We start from the raw sequence: 22,395 nt of genomic DNA on the forward strand, positions 1-22,395 counted from the left end.
AGATTCAGCAAGCCTGGTCTTTGGCAAAGGACAAAACTTTAGGATTTTCTCCACTGGAAAAGCATTTCTTCAGAGCCCACACCCCATCCCAGCTTCTACCCATGTGCTTTTGTAAGACCTGCAGCTCCATCTGCTCCACAAATGCACATTTGTGGCTCATTTCAGCTCCGCTTGGCAAAACAGGTACGTAATACATATTCAGACAGAGGTGGCTGTGGAGTCACATGAGCTTGCCCCTCCAGCCAAGGTCATGCCTACCTAACAAAAGGTTGCCACATTTAAAGCATCTTCAGAATCAAAGCTTCAATCAGGAACCTTGGCAGTGGCACATTGGGTGAAGCAGAGAGTTCTCCGCTATACCGATTGCCCTTTGGATAACTACAGTACTCTGCATCCCTTGAGAGAATGGTAAGCTCTGCAGGTTGAACTGAACTGGTTTAATTTTTAAGATTGCAGTGCAAATGGGCCAGAGGTGGTAGGCAAGCCCCCTTTGGAAGGGCGTATGTGGTGCAGCCTCCGCAACAGATTCTTCCAGTCAAATATGGAGCTTTCGCCCTGTATGGAAAAAAAAGCTGGGCCTCATGGGAGGACACTCCAAGCGTCCTTATCATGTGTCCGTAACGGTTTGCGCTCATGATGGTAGCAGAAAGTATATACACAATCCCACTTTCAATACTGTGCCCCTCCAGATGGCAGTGATGCAATTAACACTGGGGAACCATCACAGAACAATTCATAGAGTGGACTGATGTGTGTGGACGGTTCCATGTAAATCCACTACAAAGCACTGTTATTACATCTGTGCAGACAATCTCAGGCTTTCACAGCACCTTTCCAGGGTTCATGAGGTTTTTAGGGTCCAGCACCGCCTTGATCTGCTGCATGGTGGACAGCGCCACCTCGTCTACTTCCTCACGCAAAAACTGGCGTTTGCCCAGGCCTATGCCATGTTCCCCTGTGCAGGTGCCGTCCATCGCCAATGCACGCCTGGAGGAAAAGAATAACAGCACAAACATTGGATCAAAACATAAGCACATCCGTGCTGGTACCTTGTTCCCAGCATTTGCCAGCCAGCATTTGCCTCTGGTCCTCTTGTTAAAACAAGGGGCAGCAAGGACACAAAGGGGCTGTGAGTTTTGCCCCACCACTTGGCTTGCACAGCCCCCCACATATTGAAAGGTTAACTTAGGAAGCAGAAAGACTCTTCTATTATCACCATCATCTCATTCATTGGAGGCTCTTAAGCAGCAGTGATTCCTGCATACCACAAAATATAGAATCACAGAGCACGAGTTGGAAGGGACCCCAAGTGTCATTAGTTTAAAGGAATGACAGCTCCAGAATCTCTGACAGACGCCCATCCAGCCTCTGCTTAAAAACCTCTAGTGAAGGAGAGTGGTGGACTACCTTCCAAGGTAGTCCATTACCCTGTCAAACAGCTCTCACTGCCAGAAAGTTTTTACCAAATGTTTCGTCGGAATCTCCTTTCTTGTCATTAGAATCCACTGGTTCAGGCCCTCCCATCTGAAGTAGTAGCAAACAAGTTTGCTCCATCTTCCATGTAATAGCTTTTTCGATGTTTGAAGATGGCTCTCATATCCCCTCTCTCTGGAACAACCCTCAACCATTCCTCATAAGGCTTGGTTTCCAGACCTTTGATCACCAGTCAGATCCTTACCTGACCAGCCGTTTGGAAAACTCTGCCACCCTCCTGCTTTCTTCGGCATCTTCCGGATCAAAAATCAAGAGGCAGTGGAAATTCCCATCACCAACATGGCCGACAATAGGGCCTGAAAAACCGACAGTGGTAAAGAGATCATTGTTTGCCATGATGCAGGATGAAGACGAGGTCAGCCTCCCTCAATCTGGTGCCCTTCAACTGGACTAAAACAGCTCAGGACCCCAGTAGCTCAAGGACCACCTCTCCCCACACGCTCATCATCCAACTAGAGGTTCATCATCATCATCATCATCTGAACTAGAGGTTCACAAGTGGCAGTACAAAATCAGGCCTTTTCAGTGGTGGCCCCACATTTCTGGAATGCTCCTCAAACAATATTCTGCCCACCTGTGAGCTTGGACTCCAGTAGGTCTTTCTTTGTTTCCAGCAGGACTGCAGGGAGGCGGGAGATTGGAACACAGACGTCAGTCGAGTATCCCTGCAGATGCGAGGAGGGAAAGGGTGGGGCAAGTGAGATGCTTTTGAGGAGGCGTAACATTCTCCTCTTCCTATCCTTTTGAAATCTTTTTGAGACCCACCAGACCTCAAAATGCCTTTGCCTAGCCTTCAGCCCAAGGAAGAGAGGTGGCAAAGGCCAAACTCCTCCATCAACACCACCCCACATTAATCAGTCTCTGCAACCCTCCAGTCTACCCTTGTGTGGCTCCACAGCAGCCTAGTCATGTTGCACCAAACCCTAGTTTCACTAGACATGCAGCAGAGTTCTTTAATCAACAACTCATTCTCAGAAGTAACCTTGAAAAGAAGGTAGCCAGTCAGCCAAACTTGGGAACCTGCTTGTACCTCAACCTTGCAATCCTCGTGAACGGAGGTGGCATTCGGAACATGGTAAGCGAGAGGTAAAATGAAGCATAATGGAGTGTTCTTCATAACTCAAGCAAAGGAGCCAAATTGCAAGGCAGATCAGATTTCTTTCTTTCTTTTTAAAGCGCTAAGCCACCCACCAGAGCTTGCTCCTCTCCCCTCCCGACTCACCTTCCGGCCTGGGCGAAGGGCCAGCGCAGCATACCAGGCATTGTGGCGTGCGGCCCACAGCTGACTGCGAGCCTCCTGCTCTCGTGCCCACACAAAGTCCGAGCCCCCGTTCGACTGCACAATCTCCCCTGTGGAGATAGCCTTGCGTCAGAGCCCCACCACTACCACCTCTGGTGAGCCAGCGTGGTGTAGTGGTGAAGAGCGGTAGACTTGTAATCTGGTGAACCAGGTTTGCGTCTCCGCTCCTCCACGTGCAGCTGCTGGGTGACCTTGGGCTAGTCACACTTCTCTGAAGTCTCTCAGCCTCACTCACCTCACAGAGTGTTTGTTGTGGGGGAGGAAGGGAAAGGAGAATGTTAGCCGCTTTGAGACTCCTTCGGGTAGTGATAAAGCGGGAGATCAAATCCAAACTCCTCCTCTTCTTCTTCGTCTCTGCTGCCAACCATAAGAAGAGCCTTCTGCATCAGGCCAATAGCCTATCTAGTCCAGCATCCTGTTCTCACACCAGCCAACCAGAAGCCTGTGGGGAAACCCATGAGCAGGAGCAGAGCCCAAGAGCCCTCTCCCCTCCTGTAGTTTCCAGCAACTGGTGCTCATAAACATTGCTACCACCAGCTGTGGAGGCAGAGCATAGCCATCAAAGCTAGTAGCCGTTGATCGCCTTCTCCTCCTCCATGAATCCATCCTTTTTTAAAGCCATCCAAGTTGGTGGCAATCACTGCCTTCAGTGGGAGAGAGCTCCACAGTTTAACTATGCACTACCACCACCAAGGGTACGCAGGTGACGCTGTGGGTTAAACCACAGAGCCTAGGACTTGCCGATCAGAAGGTCGGCGGCTCGAATCCCCGCGACGGGGTGAGCTCCCGTTGCTCGGTCCCTGCTCCTGCCAACCTAGCAGTTCGAAAGCACGTCAAAGTGCAAGTAGATAAATAGGTACCGCTCCAGCGGGAAGGTAAACGGCGTTTCAATGCGCTGCTCTGGTTAGCCAGAAGCGGCTTAGTCATGCTGGCCACATGATCCGGAAGCTGTCTGCGGACAAACGCCGGCTCCCTCGGCCTATAGAGCGAGATAAGCGCGCAACTCCAGAGTCGGTCACGACTGGACCTAATGGTCAGGGTCTCCTTTACCTTTACCTTACCACCACCAAAGCATGGTGCCAGGCTGCTGTGCCAAACATATCCCTACTCAATAATAATAATGTATTACTTATACCCCGTCCATCTGGCTGGGTTTCCCCCACCACTCTGGGCGGCTTCCAACAGAATATTAAAATACAATAACCTATTAAACATCAAAAGCTTCCCTAAACAGGGCTGCCTTCAGATGTCGTCTAAAAGTCTAGTAGCTGTTGTTCTCTTTGACATCTGGTGGGAGGGCGTTCCACAGGACGGGTGCCACTACCGAGAAGGCCCTCTGCCTGGTTCCCTGTAACTTGGCTTCTCTCAGCAGGGGAACTGCCAGAAGGCCCTTGGCACTGGACCTCAGTGTCCGGGCAGAACACTGCCTTATTCCCAGGCTTGTCTGGCTGCCAGGCTTGGCCCGGCTTCTGCAGCACCTACCTGTTGCTTGGACCTGCTCCTCCACGCTGTTTTCAGTGCCGTGGAACTCCAGGAAGAGGGTGGGCAGCTCTGCGTAGCTCAGGCCACTGTGGCGGTTGCAGGCGGCCATCATGACATCATCCAGGAACTCTGGTGTCAAAGAGAAGAGGGACACTCACCATAGGGGGACATCACAGGAGCAGAAGGGAAAACCCAGAGCAAGCAAGGCCACTTCAGCTGCAATCCTCATCCATCTTACACCCCATTGAAACCAATAGGATTTACTTCTGAGCTGACATTATTAGGATTGCACAGTTAGAGGGCAATGCAACACACACCTGGGAGGAAGTCTCTTGGAACGCCATGGAGCTTACTTCAGAGTAGACTCACGTGAGATCGTTAGCGTATGAATCAATGGGAGCAGCCTTCCTGCAGCATCACAAAACCACCTCCACACCAGAGCAGTTTTGAGGCGAAGGAAAAAGTGTGTGAGCGTATTGGACAATGTAAGGAGGTGAACATAAACTTACTTGAATAAATTTGTCTATGGAATGTATTTATTTGTTTCAAAGGCAAGGCTCGCCTTGTGGGAGAAAACATGACAAGAGATCCAATTTTTAAGGTAACACTTGTGGTCACAGACTTGACTGTTTATTTTGATAGCCAGTGGTGGTGTAATGGTTAGACTGTCGGACTAGGACCTGAGAGAGACCACAGTTCAAATCCCTGCTCAGCCATGAAGTCACTTCTTCCCAGCCTAACCTACCTCACAGGCCTGTTGTAGGGGTTATATGAGGAGGGGGAGAACCATGTAGGCCACCTTGAGATGTTTGGAGAAAAGGGTGGGGTATAAATGCAATCAATCAATTAAATGGACATCTTTTACTTCTGGCCTTTTTGCTCCTAGATAGCATGAGGCTCCTTTAATCTCTGTCTCACTTCCTCCCATCCACCCCACCCCACTGCACAAACACACACACACACACATATGCCAGCCATTAGCCCCTCTACTTCCCAATTCCCCTCTAACCGCCCTCACTCCCCGTTCTTCCTGCTCTTGCTGTCCTGGTTCTTCCACCCAGCTGTCCTATTCCTTCCCTGACACAGCACTGACCTTTGCATTTCATGTCTAACCCCTTCCCACCCACGCCAGAAGTTAGACCATTTGTGAGCATTCCATGCCATCCCAACTCAGCCAGTAGCAGAGAGGAGTCCTATATATACTGCACAGAGAAGATTCAGGCTGACGAGAGCATTACGAGGCCTGATCTTGCAGGCTCCGGAAGGAAGCCTTTTGGCCCACCCTGTTCTTCTCCCTTGTCCCCCACCGCCTGGGGTGCCCTATAGTCCTGCTTACCAATACGGGCGATGGGGATCCCAGTTTGAAGAACCTGCACAGTGCTGTCCACAGCTGCTTGCACGCTGGGAAAGGCGCAGACGGCTGCCACGGTGGCCTCTGGGGTGCCGTGCAGGCGCAGCGTGGCCTGGGTGATGAGGCCCAGCGTCCCCTCGGAGCCGACAAAGAGCCCTGTTAGGTGGTAGCCAGCAGCGCTTTTCCTGCAAGCATAAAGCAGCCCGTGAGTTTCAAGGGACCAGGCTGGGCCCTGCACTGACCAACCTCTTCCCCTGGTGTAAGCAGTCAGCTTCCTCCTCCCAATAATAATAATAATAATAATAATTTATTATTTATACCCCGCCCATCTGGCTGGGCCTCCCCAGCCACTCTGGGCGGCTTCCATAAAAACCAAAAATACAATAAAATATCACATGTTAAAAACTTCCCTGAACAGGGCTGCCTTAAGATGTCTCTTGAATGCCAGGTAGTTATTTATCACTTTGACATCTGCTGGAAGGGCGTTCCACAGGGTGGGCGCCACTACCGAGAAGGCCCTCTGCCTGGTTCCCTGTAGCTTTGCTTCTCGCAATGAGGGAACCGCCAGAAGGCCCTCGGCGCTGGACCTCAGCGTCCGGGCAGAATGATGGGGGTGGAGACGCTCCTTCAGGTATACTGGACCGAGGCCGTTTAGGGCTTTAAAGGTCAGCACCAACACTTTGAATTGTGCTCGGAAACGTACTGGGAGCCAATGCAAGTCTTTCAAGACCGGTGTTATATGGTCTCGGCGGCCGCTCCCAGTCACCAGTCTAGCTGCCGCATTCTGGATTAGTTGTAGTTTCCGAGTCACCTTCAAAGGTAGCCCCACGTAGAGTGCATTGCAGTAGTCCAAGCGGGAGATAACCAGAGCATGTACCACTCTGGCGAGACAGTCCGCAGGCAGATAGGGTCTCAGCCTACGTACCAGATGGAGCTGGTAAACAGCTGCCCTGGACACGGATTTGACCTGTGCCTCCATGGACAGCTGTGAGTCCAAAATGACTCCCAGGCTGCGCACCTGGTCCTTCAGGGGCACAGTTACCCCATTCAGGACCAGGGAATCCTCCACACCTGCCCGCCTCCTGTCCCCCAAAAACAGTACTTCTGTCTTGTCAGGATTCAACCTCAATCTGTTAGCCGCCATCCATCCTCCAACCGCCTCCAGACACTCACACAGGACCTTCACCGCCTTCACTGGTTCTGATTTAAAAGAGAGGTAGAGCTGGGTATCATCCGCATACTGATGAACACCCAGCCCAAACCTCCTGATGATCTCTCCCAGCGGCTGCATGTAAATGTTGAAAAGCATGGGGGAGAGGACAGAACCCTGAGGCACCCCACAAGTGAGAGCCCAGGGGTCTGAACACTCATCCCCCACCACCACTTTCTGAACACGGCCCAGGAGGAAGGAGCGGAACCACTGTATAACAGTGCCCCCAGCTCCCAGCCCCTCAAGACGGTCCAGAAGGATGCTATGGTCGATGGTATCAAACGCCGCTGAGAGATCCAGCAGAACTAGGAAACAGCTCTCACCTTTGTCCCTAGCCCGCCGGAGATCATCAACCAGTGCGACCAAGGCAGTTTCAGTCCCATGATGAGGCCTGAATCCCGACTGGAAGGGATCCAAATGGTCCGCTTCTTCCAGGCGTGCCTGGAGTTGTTCGGCAACCGCTCGCTCAATCACCTTGCCCAGGAATGGAAGATTTGAGACTGGGCGATAGTTGGCCATCGTGGCCGCATCTAAAGATGGTTTTTTAAGAAGCGGTTTAATAACCGCCTCTTTCAGCGGGTCTGGGAAGGCTCCCTCACGGAGGGAAGCATTCACCACCCCACGAAGCCCATTGCCCAGTCCTTCCCGGCTAGCTTTTATAAGCCAGGATGGGCAAGGATCCAGGAGACAGGTGGTTGGTTTCACTCGTCCAAGCAGCCTGTCCACATCCTCGGAGGTAACAGATTGGAATTGATCCCACTCAACTTGACTAGACAGAACTCTAGCACTCTCCCGCCCCGGCCCTGCTCCCACGGTGGAGTCCACTTCTTCCCGAATCTGAGCGATTTTATCTGCAAAAAACTTTGCAAAATCATTGCAGGAGAACATGTGGCCCGTACTGGGCCCCGATGTTGCAGGTGGTTCCGCTAAATTGTGAACCACCTGAAAAAGTCTCCTGCTGCTGTTTTCTGCAGATGCAATAGAGGCGGTGAAGAAATTCTTCTTCGCCGTCGCTATCGCCACTTGGTAGGCTCGACGTTGAGCTCTAACCTGTGTCCGGTCAGATTCGGAATGAGTTCTCCGCCACCGGCGCTCTAGCCATCTCAACGATTGTTTCATTGCCCTCAGATCCGTGGAAAACCACGGGGCTGTCCGGGCTCCATGCAATCGGAGAGGGCGCTTCGGAGCCAAACAGTCAATAGCCCTGGTTAACTCCACATTCCAGCGGGCCACCAGGGAATCAGCTGAAAGGCCATCAACATGGGATAAAGCATCCCCTACCACTCTCTGGAAACCATTTGGATCCATTAAGTGGCGGGGGCGGACCATCCGAATTGGTCCCACCTCCCTGCAGAGGGGATGGGTCGCAGAGAACATGCAATGTATTCGATGGTGTATAAGGTCACACAACCATCAGGATGGTCGCTTTTCTGTTGGGCTAGCAGCTTAAGAATATAAGAACATAGGGAGAGCCTGCTGGATCAGGCCAATGGCCCACGTAGTCCAGCATCCTCTTCTCACATTGGCCAACCAAATGCCTGTGGGAAGCCCACAAGCAGGATCCGAGCACAAGAGACTCTCTGCTCCTGTGGTTCACAGCAAATGGGACTCAGAAGCAACAGTGGAGGCAGAAATTAGCCATCAGGGCTGACAGCCATCGTTTGCCATTTCCTCAATGGATTTATCTAATCCTCTTTTAAAGCCCATCTCACTCCTGCGGGAGTTAGATGATGTTGCATCAAACAAACATTATCCCATACTTTCTGGTGTGTTCCCCCTCACTTCCCTTCTTGCAAAACGTCTAATCTTTCAGAGAAGCAACCAAATCCATTTTAACTGAGCAAGCTGAACTTGCTGGCATATGATTGAACCCCATCCCAAAAGAGCAGCAACCTGGAAGTTGCCAAAGCCAAGATTTGAGGGAAGGCGCAGAAGGAGCTTCAGGACAGCAAGAAGGACTTAGCTGGGTACCTGGGCCTCCGGCTCTGGCCGGCCGTGTGGAGGACCCTCCCATCAGGCAGCACCACCTGCAGGTTGAGCACGTTTTGGCGCATGGTGCCATAGCGCACAGCATTGGTGCCTGAGGCACTTGTGGCCGCCATGCCGCAGAGAGAAGCATCAGCCCCAGGGTCTGAAGAAGGAAAAGGCACAGCCAGGGGAGCAATTAGGTAATGGCAAACCAGGCCACCCCCTCCTAATGCAGGTAAGATCAAAGCAGCAATGGCTTGCCAGCCACTAGGCTGGTCCGCTACCACATTCCTTTATTTCCCAGAATGCAACTCCACTGCACCCCTCCCAGAATTGTACTTAAGGCAAGCATACCTACAGGAAACCAGAGTCCACTGCCCCGTAGGTAGCTGTTCAGGGCCTTTCGAGTCACCCCTGGTTCTACAGCCACAGTGAAGTCCTCTGCGTTCAGCTCAGAGATCTGGTCCATTTGGGTCAGGTTAAAGCACACACCACCCTGTCCCATGGAAAGAGACAAGCACAGGGTTACCAAAAGGGGAACCCAGGGAACCCAAAGAGGAGGAGTCTGGCATGGGGGGCAGGGAGGAGCAGGAGTCCCACCTATTCCCCAGCCTTTAAAATCCATCTCCTTGCCTCTGGAGAGCAGCCAATTTGTTCATTTACTGGTGTGATGGCTTATCGAACAATAGTCAAAAACAGGCAGGAGAAAAGGAGCAATTGCCATGCGCAAAAGCTAAGACTCCATCCACACCATCTGTTTAAAGCAGTATCATACCACTTTAAACAGTCACGATATCCCCGAAAGAATCCTATTCCCCTCCTGGAGCCGCAGTTCCCAGAGTTCCCTGGGAAGAGGGATTGATTGTAAAACCACTGAGAATCGTAGTTCTGGGAGCGGAATGGGGTCTCAGCACCCTTAACAAACTACAGTTCCCAAGATCCTTTGGGGAAGTGATGACATTTTAAAGTGGCACAAGAGTGCTTTAAATGTACAGTGTGGATGTTGCCTCTGTTCCAGGCCTGGCCTCACTTGGCACTCCGTCCTCCCCCAAAACCATACCCCGCACCCCCACTCACTCCTCCGGCCTACCTTTCTCCCGCCCCCAATCCCCGGTCCCATTTTGCTTGCCATTCCCCTCCTTACCTGCACGGCACTCACGCCCCCTTCTAGGCCCGTTCCTGTCCCAAAAGGGATGATGGGAGCCCCACGGCTGTAACAGGCCTTCGCCAGCAAGCTGACCTGCTCCACGTTCTGGGGCCAGACCACGGCATCTGGTGGGCGGCACCTAAAGAGACGGCGGTGTGACAACATAATTTATCCATCAATTTTGCACATGTATAAACGCCTCACTGGCCAAGGCTGTCAGTGCATTGCACAGCACATTAAGATGTGGGGGAAAGAAAAGTTAAAGCCATTTCAACAAACTCTAAAAACAGTAAAAAGTTTTCCTTAAAAAAAAGAAAGAAAATTAATTTCTAGTATTTGTAGAGAGAAACGAGGTAAAATGTGTAAGCGCTATTCTCCTCATTGGTTTTGTGAGGAAATGTCACTGTTCCCTCCTTCCAGTTATGCGTCTTCATTTACTCAGAGCTATGATGGTGTTGTTGATGATTTATTAAATTTATTCGTCGCTTTATTTGCCATGGCAACTCAAAGCAACCTAGGGGGGGGGGGGGAAACCTGCATAAAACCAGGAAGAAAAGATAAATTGAAACATCCCACCCACTCTAAAAGGCCACAGATAATTAAAAGCCAAAAGCCTGATTAGAAATGAAGGTTTTTGGCTGTCTCCTGAAACAGAGCTGTCCATGAGGCAGAGAGAGTGAAGTGCCCACCTCAGAGGCAGTGGAAGTGCAAGAGGAGACACCCTGCTCAGGAATCTCTTTTGCAATCTCTCAGAGGATGTTGGGGTACACCTCTTGGGGGTACAGCTGCTTTAGTGAGCACAGCACCAGCCTGTCTAGGAGGCCCTGCATTCTCCCTCTGCCTGAGCCCAACCAGATGACTTTCCTCCTCTTGTTCTTCTGCTCTCTGGTCAATACCCAGGAGCCAAGGACAGCCATCTCATGCAAGCATATAGTGCTGGTAGGAACACAGGAAGCTGAGTCAGAAGATTGGTCCATCTAGCTCAGTATTGTCTGCACTGACCGACAGGCTCACCAAGCCTAGAGATGCTGGGGACTGCTCTACGGCCCTTCCCCAGAAACGGTCCATTCTCCGTCACAGCATACTGTATGTGCAGAGTCATCATTTATACCTGAGAAGTCCAAGGCCAGGCATCAATCAATCGAGGTCAATGTGCAGAAGAGGAATTCTGGGAAGTCCCACTGCGTACCTGTGCATGGACTCGTCATGGCCATGTTGCTCACAAACTGGGGTGGCTGTGGACACATTGGTGCTCCCCACCACTGCTCTCAGGGAATCTAGGAAGTCCTCTGTCAGCCAGCCCTGCAGGAAAGATATATGGCTGGGGGTTGACAAGACAAGCAAGGAAGCACAGCTGGAGAGACAGATGGGCAGCCAGAAGTGCAGAGGGTCAAGTGGATGTCGTTACTGGTACTGAGTGAACAAGGGATGCAGACCTGGGGTGCTCAAGGAATAAAGAAACAAGAGAGACACAAGGATTTCATAAGAGAACCTTAAAGACTCTCCGCCTCCTTCCATAGGTTCCTTCCCACATGCCCCAATCCATATACAGTGGTACCTCAGGTTAAGTACTTAATTCGTTCCGGACGTCCGTTCTTAACCTGAAGCACCACTTTAGCTAATGGGGCCTCCAGCTGCCGCCACGCCACTGGGGCACGATTTCTGTTCTCATCCTGAAGCAAAGTACTATTTCTGGGTTAGCAGAGTCTGTAACCTGAAGCATATGTAACCCGAGGTACCACTGTAGATTAGCCTTTGCCCTCCAGATGTTTTTGGACTACTACTCCCATCAGCCTCAGCACTAATGGGAGTTGTAATCCAACATCTCAAGGGCAACAGGTTGGTGATTGCCCACACAGTCAAAGCACAGGTCTTCACTCAAAGAATCCTGGAGCTACAATGATCAGCACCCTTAACATATTACAGTTCTCAGAATACTTTGGGCGAAGCCATGTGCTTTAAATGTGTGGTGTTGGATGCGACCTTATTTGGGATTAAGACCCACTGAACACATATTTGCTTCTGAGTAAATGTGCATGGGATTGTCTTGCTCTAAACCTTAATGGCTATTATAGTTCTGTACCATTATCTCAAATATTAATAGGTTGAAACACTTGCACAATGGGCAGAAATTCAACAGGTGAACCTCCTCTCCCATCCACTGCCTCTCTGTGCCAAGAAAGAGTTTTCACTGGCTGAATTTCTGCCTCTTGTGGCAACTGTGAAAGATTCAGAGGGAAGGGGGGGAAGCAAATCTGAGCTTGTTTTGAGGCTCCAGCTATTAGAGAGCTGCACCTGATCTCACCCACCAGCAATTTTCACGGAGACAAACCCATTTCACACGTGCAGCTGCAGAATCAACAGACCAAGTTCCTTCTGGACTTTGGCCACTTCACTCGACAAGCTTCCTCCTACGGCGAGAAGACCTATATGTGTAGCTTCTTATCCCGGTTCAGCACTAGAACCTTCAGACACCTTTTATACGAACTGGCATTTGTAAGACAACCCTCCTCACAAGCTTGGCGGATCAGGAACTGGACCTGATGAGCAAATAAGGCTAACTATTCTTTACTTGGACTTCGTTCTTTTAACCTATGTGCAACTGTACTCCGCGCCTATTTTATAGTTTTGTTTTTCATCGTTTAATTTCCATCAGCTGTCATAACTGTTCTGTTTTATATACATTATGAATATTTTTTAAGCTTTACCCCGCCCCCCGCAAAAAAAAAAATATATTATCATGGTTCAGCCAACTATCTCCCTGTCTTGCTATCCTCCCCCTCCCCCGGCAATTTATTTTATTTGAATACGTATAGACCCCCTATTAAGGAAGGAGTAAATTAATCTCCCTCCCGCCGCCCCATGAGAGGGGAGAAGCCCCCAGACCCCCAATTCTCCCCTCCCGCGGCCCGAAGTGGTACAGTCCAGGCAAGGCTCTGCCTGCCACCGGGTTACACGGGCGCGCGCACTTCCAGGGGAGCCCCGGGGCGGCTCGAAGGCGAAAGGTCGGCGGGTTACCTTGGCTGCTGCTTGCGAGTAGTTCCGGACCGCGAAGCCCAGCGTCCGCCGCGCAGCCATGGCGAAGGACGGGCGAAGGAGGCAGGGGAGGCGGAGCAGCCTCGGTGCGGCTTAAGGTGGACCGGCAGCGGATCCGGAGCGCGCCTCCCTAGCCCATTTCGCTCCTCGCAGGAGAGGTGCTGAGGCGCAGCCTGCGAAGCCTCAAGGCCGCCTCCGCCCCCGGAATGGGAGGCGAGCACTCTGCACGTGCTCAACGGCACGCCCCCTTTTCTCCTCGCACCTCCCCTAGACCACTTTTACGCATTTCAGCGAAACGAAGCGGTGGAGGGATTTATACTGGAGTCTTTTTTACCTTCTGGGCTGCAGGTGGGCGGGGAGGGGGAGAAATAAGCCCCACTAAGTTCATTGGGGTTGTAAGAGTGTGTAGGATTGAGGCTTAAGTAAAATTTAGTAGAAATCTTGGATGATGAGTAGTCACTCATGAGTGTGTTATCAACAGATGAATTGGCCACTCCAGTTCACTTCAGTTATCATTAAGAGTTACACAACCAAGGGCAATTAAAGCACAGCAGTTACTAATTAATTAATTAATTAATTGGTGCGACCAGAGCCACAATACTCTGCAAGAGGGATGCACAACTCCCTTAACTACCCAGTGTCACACTTGCCATAAAATAAATTATAACCACTAGTTTACACATTATGTGAAATAAGATGGTAGAATTCTCTGTAGAATCATAGAATTGTGAGGCTGGATCAAATAGTTCAAGCCCCTGCAATGCTGGAATCGCAGCTCAAGAATCCTTGAGAGGCTCTGACCTCTGTTTAAAAACCTCTGGTGAAAACAACAGGAGTTCCAATCTTGAAAGTGCCTATGCTTGTTTTGATTTATTATTTTTTTTGTATATTTTATGTTTCCATTTTGTAAGCCACTTTGAGACCCAGATGGGGAATAGTTAATAAAATAAGTAAATAAGTTAAAAAACAACAACAACAAAAAACCTCCAGTGAAGGAGAGTCCACCACCTTCCAAGGTAGAGGGAGTGCAAAATAATAAATAAGGAATTGTTGCGGAAATAAGAAATATTTTTTTGGGGGGGCGCACCAAATACTGTCCTTTGCTCACGGTGTCATATTACTAAAGTCCGCCCCTGCCTAGAACTGATAACATGCAAAGAGGTTTGCTTGTTGGCATGGGTTTGCATTCAGTGTATGAGTCACGCCACACCTGCAACTAATGTGGAACAGGCCAGAATTCTGCCACCTCATGCTATGTGTGGCATTGAAGCTCAAGCATGTAAGAGCCTTCCTGCTGGGTCAGGCCAATGGCCCATCTAGTCCAGCATCCCGTTCTCACAGTGGCCAACCAGGTGTCTGCGCGAAGCCTGCAACCAGGACCTGAACACAACAGCATAGAAGAAACACAAACAATGATGGCAGATATTGGTTTTATTGTTCTGAAGTCAAAGAGAATTAAGTTAGTTCTTAGCTAGTGTTTCCTCAATAAAGGGAAGGAGCTCAGTCACTCGGGCATAGACCCCTGGGCTGGATGGGGAGCAAGTGCCGCTGCCCCAGGAGACAATCCCGACGAGGGTCCAGGCGCCATCCTTCTGGCACACCAAGGGGCCACCAGAGTCACCCTGTAGGGGAACAACCAAAGCCAGAGTGTCAAATGAGGTTCTGTAGGAAAGGAAGGTGGGAGCTGGCAACTTCCATGTCAGGAGATGAGTGATGGTGAAAGGCCTCATTCCTGCGACACATGAGGTATGATGGGCAGATGTGTCCATTTTGGTTTCTCACATTTTCCAATCTTAAGTTCAGTTCTCCACATTTCCACATCCGTTTGCAATTATTTTAAAGTCCTCATGAACATTCCCCACCAGCATTTTTGTTGGGATTTCTCCTCATGTACACCTTTTTTTTTTTTTTGCAAAGCCTTTGCCCTCTACTGTTTATATTTTCCCAGATCTAATGGTTCGGTGTGTATGCTGTTTTCACTAATATGTGCATTCTGAGGCACACTTTGCTTTTTAGTACATGCATTTTTGTACACCTGACTTGGCACAGCAAAATTTGGATGAGTGTGTTTTGGTTCACGAATGGCTGTGGGGGACGGCTGTGTTTTTGGTACACAGTCTTCCATGGCCAGGAAAAAACAGAAATAGGAGGCCAGCAAGATGCAAGGGGGAGATAGCAGGTGCCTCATTTCAGACAGGAACTGCTGTGGTGGCTGAGAGAAGGTGGGTGGGCTTTGGGGAGGGGGTACCTTGTGGTGGGAGGGCAGCTCAGGTAGTAGGGGAGGACGTACCATACAAGAGGAAGCCCCTGCGGCACCAGCACAGATCATGACGTCAGCGATGCGAGCCCCCCAATATTTCTTGCACTGCTCATTGGTCAGCAGAGGGAGGGCCACCTGCTGCAGTTTATCCGGAGTGTCCTTGTCTAGGAAAGAACAAATGAGAGGAGGAGTTTTCATTAGGGCTGCCATATGTCCGGATTTTCCTGGACATTGCCGGGATTTGAAAGACGGAATTGACATCTGGGGGAATTTCCCAAAGGCAGCACTTTGTCCTGGATCTTAGGCATGTCAATTGAAAAGTTGCGGTTTTGGGGACATTTTTGTAAAAAAAAAAAAAAAGGTTCAACAACTTTCAGGGTGTCCTTGTTTTTACTTTTTGAAATATGGCAACCCTAGTTTTCATATACATACCTACATGTTTATTTATACAAATATCTATATACTGATATTCATTTTAAAAATACCAAGTGTGGTTTACAACAATTATAAATAAAACCGTACAACAAGAAACATTAAAAAGGTGAAAAAGCAGACACTGGTTAACCACAGTGCAAGGATGTCACTCTTAACTGCCTGCGTAGGCTGTGCGGAATAGAACAGTTTTCAGTAGGCGTTTGAAAGTTAGCACAGAAGACGCCTGCCGAATCTATTGTCAACAGAGTTTTCCACAGAACTGGGCACATGAAATTGGGGGGGGGGGGGGATGGAAGGTGCTAGGTTGCTCAAAAGCGAGAGTCTGTTGGCACAGAGGGGAGCCCTTTTTGCGTGCGAAATGGGGTGGGGTGAGTAAGCAAGTGAAAAATAGGGTGGGAACTGTTGCTAACACCCCTGGCTGGTTAATGTGCTAATTCCTTTGGGGGGGGGGTTTTATTGGGTTGTTGGTTTTGTTTTGATTTTATGTATCTGATTTTTTATGTGAACCGTCCTGAGACCTTCAGGTATAGAAATTAAATAAATATAATAATAATAATAATAATAATGTATTTGACCGTTCTGTGTTTCCTTTTACTTCAGAATTTGGTTAAATTGGAAATGTCAGGTTTTTGTCGTCATTGCTGTTCTGCTTATTTGCCTTATGATAGAATGCTTAATTGGTTGTTATTGGACCTATTATAAAAATAGTTTTGCAGTTTTGGCATATTGCTGTTTCTTTCTGTTTGTTTTCACTCCAAGATTGAAAATATTTAATGAATTGCAGGCTATAAATACTATAAGGAAGTAAGTAAAGAAAGTATGTTCAGCCCTGCCCAGACCCTCCAAGTGTCCCTATTTTCCAGGGACAGTCCCAGATTTACAGAAGCCATCCCAGTTTCTGATTTGATCCTGGAATGTCTCACTTTTCCTTAGGACATCCCTATTTTTATCGGAGAAATGTTGGAGAGTATGGAATAGGCGTCCCCAGGGCTATTTTTCAGGCAGAACTCACTGGAAATTAGTTCCGGCACCTCTCAGGTGGGCACCATTGCCATTCTAAGAGAATGAGGGAGGTGTTCATGGTGAGTTCCGGAACCACTTTTTCTAGAAACATAGTACTGGACGTCCCTATTTTCATTGGAGGGTATGCCTTCCAGGCATGGCCAGTGGCGAGGAATGATGGAAGTAGTCCAGTTGCATCTGAAGGACCACAAATTAGCCACCCCCTGCTCTGTATCACCCAGTTCCCACAAAAGGGATACATGGCAGGCTGATAAAAACCTGGGTCAAGACCATCATGGCCTATTTTCAAGTACAGTAGTAACTTGGTTCTAAACACCTTGGTACTCAATTCAGGTAGGTAACCGTGTTGGTCTGACACAGTAGAAATATATATAAAAATAAAAATAAAATTTAAAAAATTGTCCAGTAGCACCTTAGAGACCAACTAAGTTTGTTCTTGGTATGAGCATTTGTGTGCATGCAAACGGAAGCTCATACCAAGAACAAACTTAGTTGGTCTCTAACGTGCTACTGGACAATGTTTTTTAATTTTTTAATTTTATTTTTTTATATATTTCTGCCTTGGTACTCAAACAACTTGGAACCCAAACACTGCAAACCTGGAAGTAAGTGTTCTGGTTTGCGAACTTTTTCCAGAAGCTGAACGTGCTCCGTTTTGAGTGTTACGCTTCTGATTTGAGTGTTACACTTCCAATTTGAGTGCTACACTTCCATTTTGAGTGTTACGTTGAAGTCTGTCTGTTTTTGCTATTTATTTTGCCTTTTTGCGGCTCTTTTTTTTTGTTTTTGTGACTGTGTGGAACCTAGTTCAGCTACTGATTGATTGGTTGATTGTGTGGCTGCAGTACATGGTTTATTGCTTTCATTTTATGGATCAATGGTCTTGTTAGATAGTAAAATTCATGTTAAATTGCTCTTTTAGGGGCTGTTTTTTTTTTTAAGCCTGGAATGGATTAATCCACTTTGCATTACTTTCTATGGGAAAGCACACCTTGGTTTTGGAATGCATTGGTTTTGGAATGGACTTCCGGAACGGATTAAGTTTGAGAACTAAGGTGCCACTATAAAGGCAGTGCCCAGATATTACCAGTGTGGAGTAGTGGACAAGGACCTGGGAGACCACAGTTCAAATCTCTCAGCCATTTAGCCCACTGGGTGACTTTGGACCAGTCACTGTCTCTCTCAGCCTAGCCCTACCTCACAGGATTGTTGTGAGGATAAAATGGAGAGAGGGAGAAGTACGTATGCCACCTTGAGATCCTTGGAGGAAAAGTGGAATATAAATGTCATAACAAATAAATAAAAATAAAAATTACTCGTGTGTTTGGTAAGGCCCCATCCAGTGGTAACGCAGGTCATGCCCCCAGGGAAGTCATCTGTGGCCTGGGGCAGACACACGGGAGACACGCGAGCCGTCAGCTGGGCTGGGGTGGCCAGCTTCAACAAGGTGATGTCGTTCTTCACTGTGAAAAGGTTGAACTTGGGGTTCTTGAAAACCTGTCAAAGAAGGAGGCAGTTTAGTTTAAGCCAGTGGTTCCCAAATTTTTTGGGGGGGGGCACTGCTCCCTTGGTTTCATAGACTCATATCCAGTGTCCCCCATGCCACCCTGTAAAAAGAATAGTGGTTTGCAGAGGAAGATAATAAGGAAGATAATACATTAAAATCAAAAACAGCAATGGTTAATGGCATGTTTATTCAAAATCCAATTAAAACTGTTTAGTTTAATTGAGCCAATGATGCCCACTTTAAAGACTGATTATTGTGTGTACACCTCCACTGCTATCCACTCGCATTTTAGCAGCACTTTGGCCTGGTATTTTGATACACACAGAGAGAGCAAGGAGCACCTGAGGTCTGGGAAGGTCAATTTTGTGCTACCTACCTGGGCAATCTTGATGACTTGAACGTCTTCAGCAGGATTGTGTTGGTCAAATTCACCCAAAACCACCAGGTGGCTTGTCCTGCAGCAGGGGCAGCAGTTGATAGTATTCATTAGTCAACCGTGCTGAGAAATACAGCCAAAGTGCTTCATATACATGATCTCAACAACCACTACAACAGCCCTGCGGGGTAAGGCAGGTACTGTTATGCCCAAGTTGCTGGTGTGTGGAGGGGGGTGATCTGCAGCAGGAAGAGTACTGCTTGCCTAAGGCGACCCTTACATTTGGGAAAGGTAAGATTTGTACCAGCACCTTCATAGTTCTCAGCTGAGGCTAGGAATCGGTGTCAGAACTTGGCATCCTTGGACAGCTACCAGCACTCTTGCTGATGCCTTCCCTGGACCCTCCTTTCATATATGTTTTTTCATAACTGGCTGGGTCTAGCTGCCACTTAAACATCCCGCAATACACCTGAGCCACACAATGTCAAGGGACAGCAGCTGCTATCATGGGCTTCCTTTGAAAAGCTTCCATTTCTGATTCCTGGGCATCCATCTGCTGTTGTGGACACAGCAGCATTCTGGGTTGGTGTCTGTGCCCACCTCTGCCGGTCAGTTGGCAATCCTGCCTGGGAAATGTGACAATCTTTATTTCTTCCACTTTGAGCACCGGAACAAAATTGTGGTGCATTTAGAAATAGATTTTGACTTCGGAATCTCTGAGAAACACTATGAAAAGTAAAGTGTGCCTCTGAGTGCGTGCAGAGTACACTTCGCTCACCACCGGCACACACACATCCCTCTAGGATTACAGGGCTAGGGCTTCAGCAAGTCTGGCTTCCTGGCTTTATCCTGAGCCCCAGAGTATCTCTTCTTAGAAGTGGGTTGTAGACATAGCCTCCCTTACCTGACGTTGCAGTGGGCTGCGGTGACCACCCAGTTCTCGCTGATCAGAGAACCTCCGCAGAAATGGAAGCCAGTGTTGTCCTGAAGGATTGAGGGGAACATGTGAGCAGATAGAAAGGACCCAGCGAGTGCTTGGACATGCAGTGCAGGAATCACAGCTCAGTAATCCCTGACAGATGGCAACCCAACCTCTGCTTAAAATCCTCCAGGTAAGGAGAGTCTCCCATCTTCCTAGGTAGTCCGTTTCACTGTCAAATGGCTCTTACCATCAGAAAGTTCTTCCTAATGTTTAGTTGGAATCTCCTTTCTTGTAACTTGAACCATTTGTCCTACCTTCCAGAGCAGGCTTCCCCAACCTCGGCTCTCCAGAAGTTTTTGGCCTACAACTCCCATGATCCCTAGCTAGCAGGGCCAGCGGTCAGGGATGATGGGAATTGTAGTCTCAAAACATCTGGAGGGCCGAATTTGAGGAAGCCTGCTCCAGGACAACAGGAAGCAAGCTTGCTGCATTTTCCATGTGACAGATATTTGAAGGTGGCTACAATCTGACCTCTCAGTCTTTTCTTCTCCAAACTAAACATATTCCGTCCCCTCAAAGGCTTGGTTTCCAGGCCCTTGATAATCCTGGTCGCCCTCCTCTATACATGTTACAGCTTGTCAATATCCTTCTTAAATTGCTGCCCAGAACTGGACAAGGATTCTCAGGTGAGGGGGCTCACCAAGGCAGAATAGAGCAGTAGTATTACTTCCCTTGATGTGAACACACACTCTCTCTGTCCCTGTTCCACTAAGCACGGTTGTCTCAATTCTTTTACCAAATGCTCATTGCTGTAATACCAAAAGGCTTTTGGTGGCTCCCCACTTCCTCCCCCAAACTGTCCATAAAAAGATAATTATTCTTTTCTACAAAAATTAAGCATACTGACTACTCCTATAGGTGTTCCCTACTGTAATGATCAGATACATTTTGTGGTTTTCCCAAGAGTGCCTCAAAATTGATTTTAAATTGTGCAGAACAGCTGATGGGGAAGCCTTTTCGAAAGTAACCCTGAGGACCAGAGTGCTTGCCATGTCCACTTTGACTTGCAACCCCTGGAGGGCTGACCATAGGTCAATGTGGCCCTCAGCCCCAAAAAGGTTGTTGGCCACCCCAGTGTACCACAAGGAGAGGTCAGGTGCTGGACTTGTATCTGGAGGAGCCCACCCATGGACTAAGCCAGTGGCTATCACCACATTTTGTGGCAGAAAGTTCCACAAATTAATTGTGCATTGCATGAAGAAGCACTTTATGTTGCCCCCACCTTTCTCATTCAGTTCACACAGAGTGGCTGGAGAAACCCAGACAGATGGGCAGGGTATTATTATTATTATTATTATTATTATTATTATTATTATTATTATTATTCCAGGTCTCCAGCCAGAGCAAAGTGTGCTGGGCTCTTCTTACCTGCAAGGATACCTGCCAGGGCCACGATCCAGGGACTGCCTCCTCTCCATTGACAATTCGGGAATAGCCGCTCAAGACCGGATGGATGGCTGGAGTGCCACAACCTGGGAAGAAATCAGGTTTGTTTGTTTGTTTTTAACCCAGGAGAGACTCCCTATCCCTGGGTGTAAACTAAATCTGTGCACAGCTTCATCTGAGTTTAGGTTTCACCAGGGACTGGCCCCCTGCACTGTGTTTTCAATACCAAGGCTCAGTCCTGCAACATGTGAAGTAACAAAAGACAAGGGGAGAGTGGTCCTTGCTTGCCACAGAATAATGGCAGGGGACTTCAGCCAAGTTAGAGTGTGTGATGGGCAGGTAGGACTTGAGCATTTTAGAAACTTCAGTCATGGTTCTGTGGTTGGAGACGGAGGTGCAGCATCTATTCCCATGGGTGCTGGAGAAGCAGTGAAGTCAACCCATGGATGATGAACTGCATCTCTTGACCCTCCCACAGACGCCAACCCCTGACCTGAAGCAGTGAGCCACACAGGCAGCACTTCCTGTAGAGGTATGGAAAGGGGGGCTGTGGAGCCGATCTCTCAGCATGTCAAAGGAGGGGGGTTGGAGTTGCCTCCTCCTCCTCCTGCTTGGCCTCTTACAAGGCACTCACCATGGGCAGCACCAAGGAAGGCCAGGCAGAACAGGAACCAGACGGAAGCCATCTTGCTTCTTGAAAGAGTTGGGAATGAAGCAAGGGCTGCAAATCCTTATATATGTTGTGAGGTAGCTGGCACAGGCGAAAGCCAAGCCAAGCTGGTTTTCCAGCCTCCTGTTATCGTAGGACCTTGAAGATAAGCAAGAAGTTCCATGGCATAGGTCTGGTGGAGGCTGTGGGCAAAGGCCCAGGTGACCTGGCTCAAGGGCAGTGACAGGTGCCAGCTGGTCTCTGAGGCAAGGAGGAGGTGGAGTAAAAAGGGTTTGAGGGGAAGGCAGTTCCTCCGAGACTGGAGACCTCATGATTGGTTGTCTTCCTGCAGTGCATGGTTAACCTGTGGAACTCACTCCTACAGGAGGCAATGATGGCCACCAACTTGGACAGCTTTAAAAGAGGATTAGACAAATTGCATGGAGGAGAAGGCTGTCAACAGCTACTATCCACAATGGCTATGCTCTGCCTCCACCACTGGAGGCAGCAATGCTTTTGACTATCAGTTGCTGGAAGCCACAGGAGGGGAGGGTGTACTTGTGCTCAGTTCAACATTGCTAGTTTCCCACAGGAACCTGGTTGGCCACTGTGAGAGCAGGGTGCTGGACTAGATCGGCCTTTGGCCAGATCCAGGAGGGCTCTCATGTTCTTATTTGCTGAGGAACCTCCGGTGGGTGCTGCAGCAGATAATTCTAGAGCTTGACACACACAGAAAAGTCAGTCCAACTGGGTATCCAGTACGAACACAGAGAGGTGGGCGTCACAGAA

At 49.0% G+C, this 22,395-nt stretch overlaps 2 protein-coding genes across 2 annotated transcripts; both read right to left on the reverse strand.

Annotated features, from left to right (window-relative positions):
• Positions 1–422: 422 nt before the first annotated feature.
• LDHD (lactate dehydrogenase D) lies at positions 423–13,128 on the reverse strand. The gene is made up of 11 exons (XM_028739321.2): positions 12,971–13,128; positions 11,142–11,254; positions 9,950–10,091; positions 9,160–9,301; positions 8,809–8,968; positions 5,613–5,812; positions 4,277–4,405; positions 2,717–2,844; positions 2,069–2,159; positions 1,679–1,790; positions 423–987 (listed from the first exon to the last, which is right to left on the reverse strand). Exons 1-11 carry the CDS (start codon positions 13,028–13,030, stop codon positions 822–824), a joined length of 1,443 nt encoding a protein of 480 aa, XP_028595154.2. The 5' UTR covers positions 13,031–13,128; the 3' UTR covers positions 423–821.
• Positions 13,129–14,411: 1,283 nt separating this feature from the next.
• On the reverse strand, positions 14,412–21,797 carry LOC114603013 (chymotrypsinogen 2-like). Its single transcript, XM_028741734.2, has 7 exons — positions 21,592–21,797; positions 20,940–21,043; positions 19,494–19,573; positions 18,590–18,668; positions 18,023–18,203; positions 15,279–15,412; positions 14,412–14,610 (listed from the first exon to the last, which is right to left on the reverse strand). Exons 1-7 carry the CDS (start codon positions 21,641–21,643, stop codon positions 14,449–14,451), a joined length of 792 nt encoding a protein of 263 aa, XP_028597567.2. The 5' UTR covers positions 21,644–21,797; the 3' UTR covers positions 14,412–14,448.
• Between the last annotated feature and the right edge of the window lie 598 nt (positions 21,798–22,395).

This window comes from Podarcis muralis, chromosome 7, assembly GCF_964188315.1.
Source record: "Podarcis muralis chromosome 7, rPodMur119.hap1.1, whole genome shotgun sequence".
NCBI lineage: Eukaryota > Metazoa > Chordata > Lepidosauria > Squamata > Lacertidae > Podarcis > Podarcis muralis.

What these genes read in the sequence shown, in the direction of transcription:
- LDHD (XM_028739321.2), bottom strand. Translation starts at nt 13,030, where the DNA reads ATGGCTGCGCGGCGGACGCTGGGCTTCGCGGTCCGGAACTACTCGCAA. An exon ending in ACTCGCAAGCAGCAGCCAAG is followed by an intron (nt 11,255 to 12,970) that starts GTAACCCGCCGA and finishes TCTTTCCTGCAG; the next exon opens with GGCTGGCTGACAGAGGACTT. An exon ending in TTTTCCAAACGGCTGGTCAG is followed by an intron (nt 988 to 1,678) that starts GTAAGGATCTGA and finishes CTTTTCCTCCAG; the next exon opens with GCGTGCATTGGCGATGGACG.
- LOC114603013 (XM_028741734.2), bottom strand. Translation starts at nt 21,643, where the DNA reads ATGGCTTCCGTCTGGTTCCTGTTCTGCCTGGCCTTCCTTGGTGCTGCC. An exon ending in CCTGGCAGGTATCCTTGCAG is followed by an intron (nt 19,574 to 20,939) that starts GTAAGAAGAGCC and finishes TCAATCCTTCAG; the next exon opens with GACAACACTGGCTTCCATTT. An exon ending in CAGGGGCTTCCTCTTGTATG is followed by an intron (nt 14,611 to 15,278) that starts GTACGTCCTCCC and finishes GTTCCCCTACAG; the next exon opens with GGTGACTCTGGTGGCCCCTT.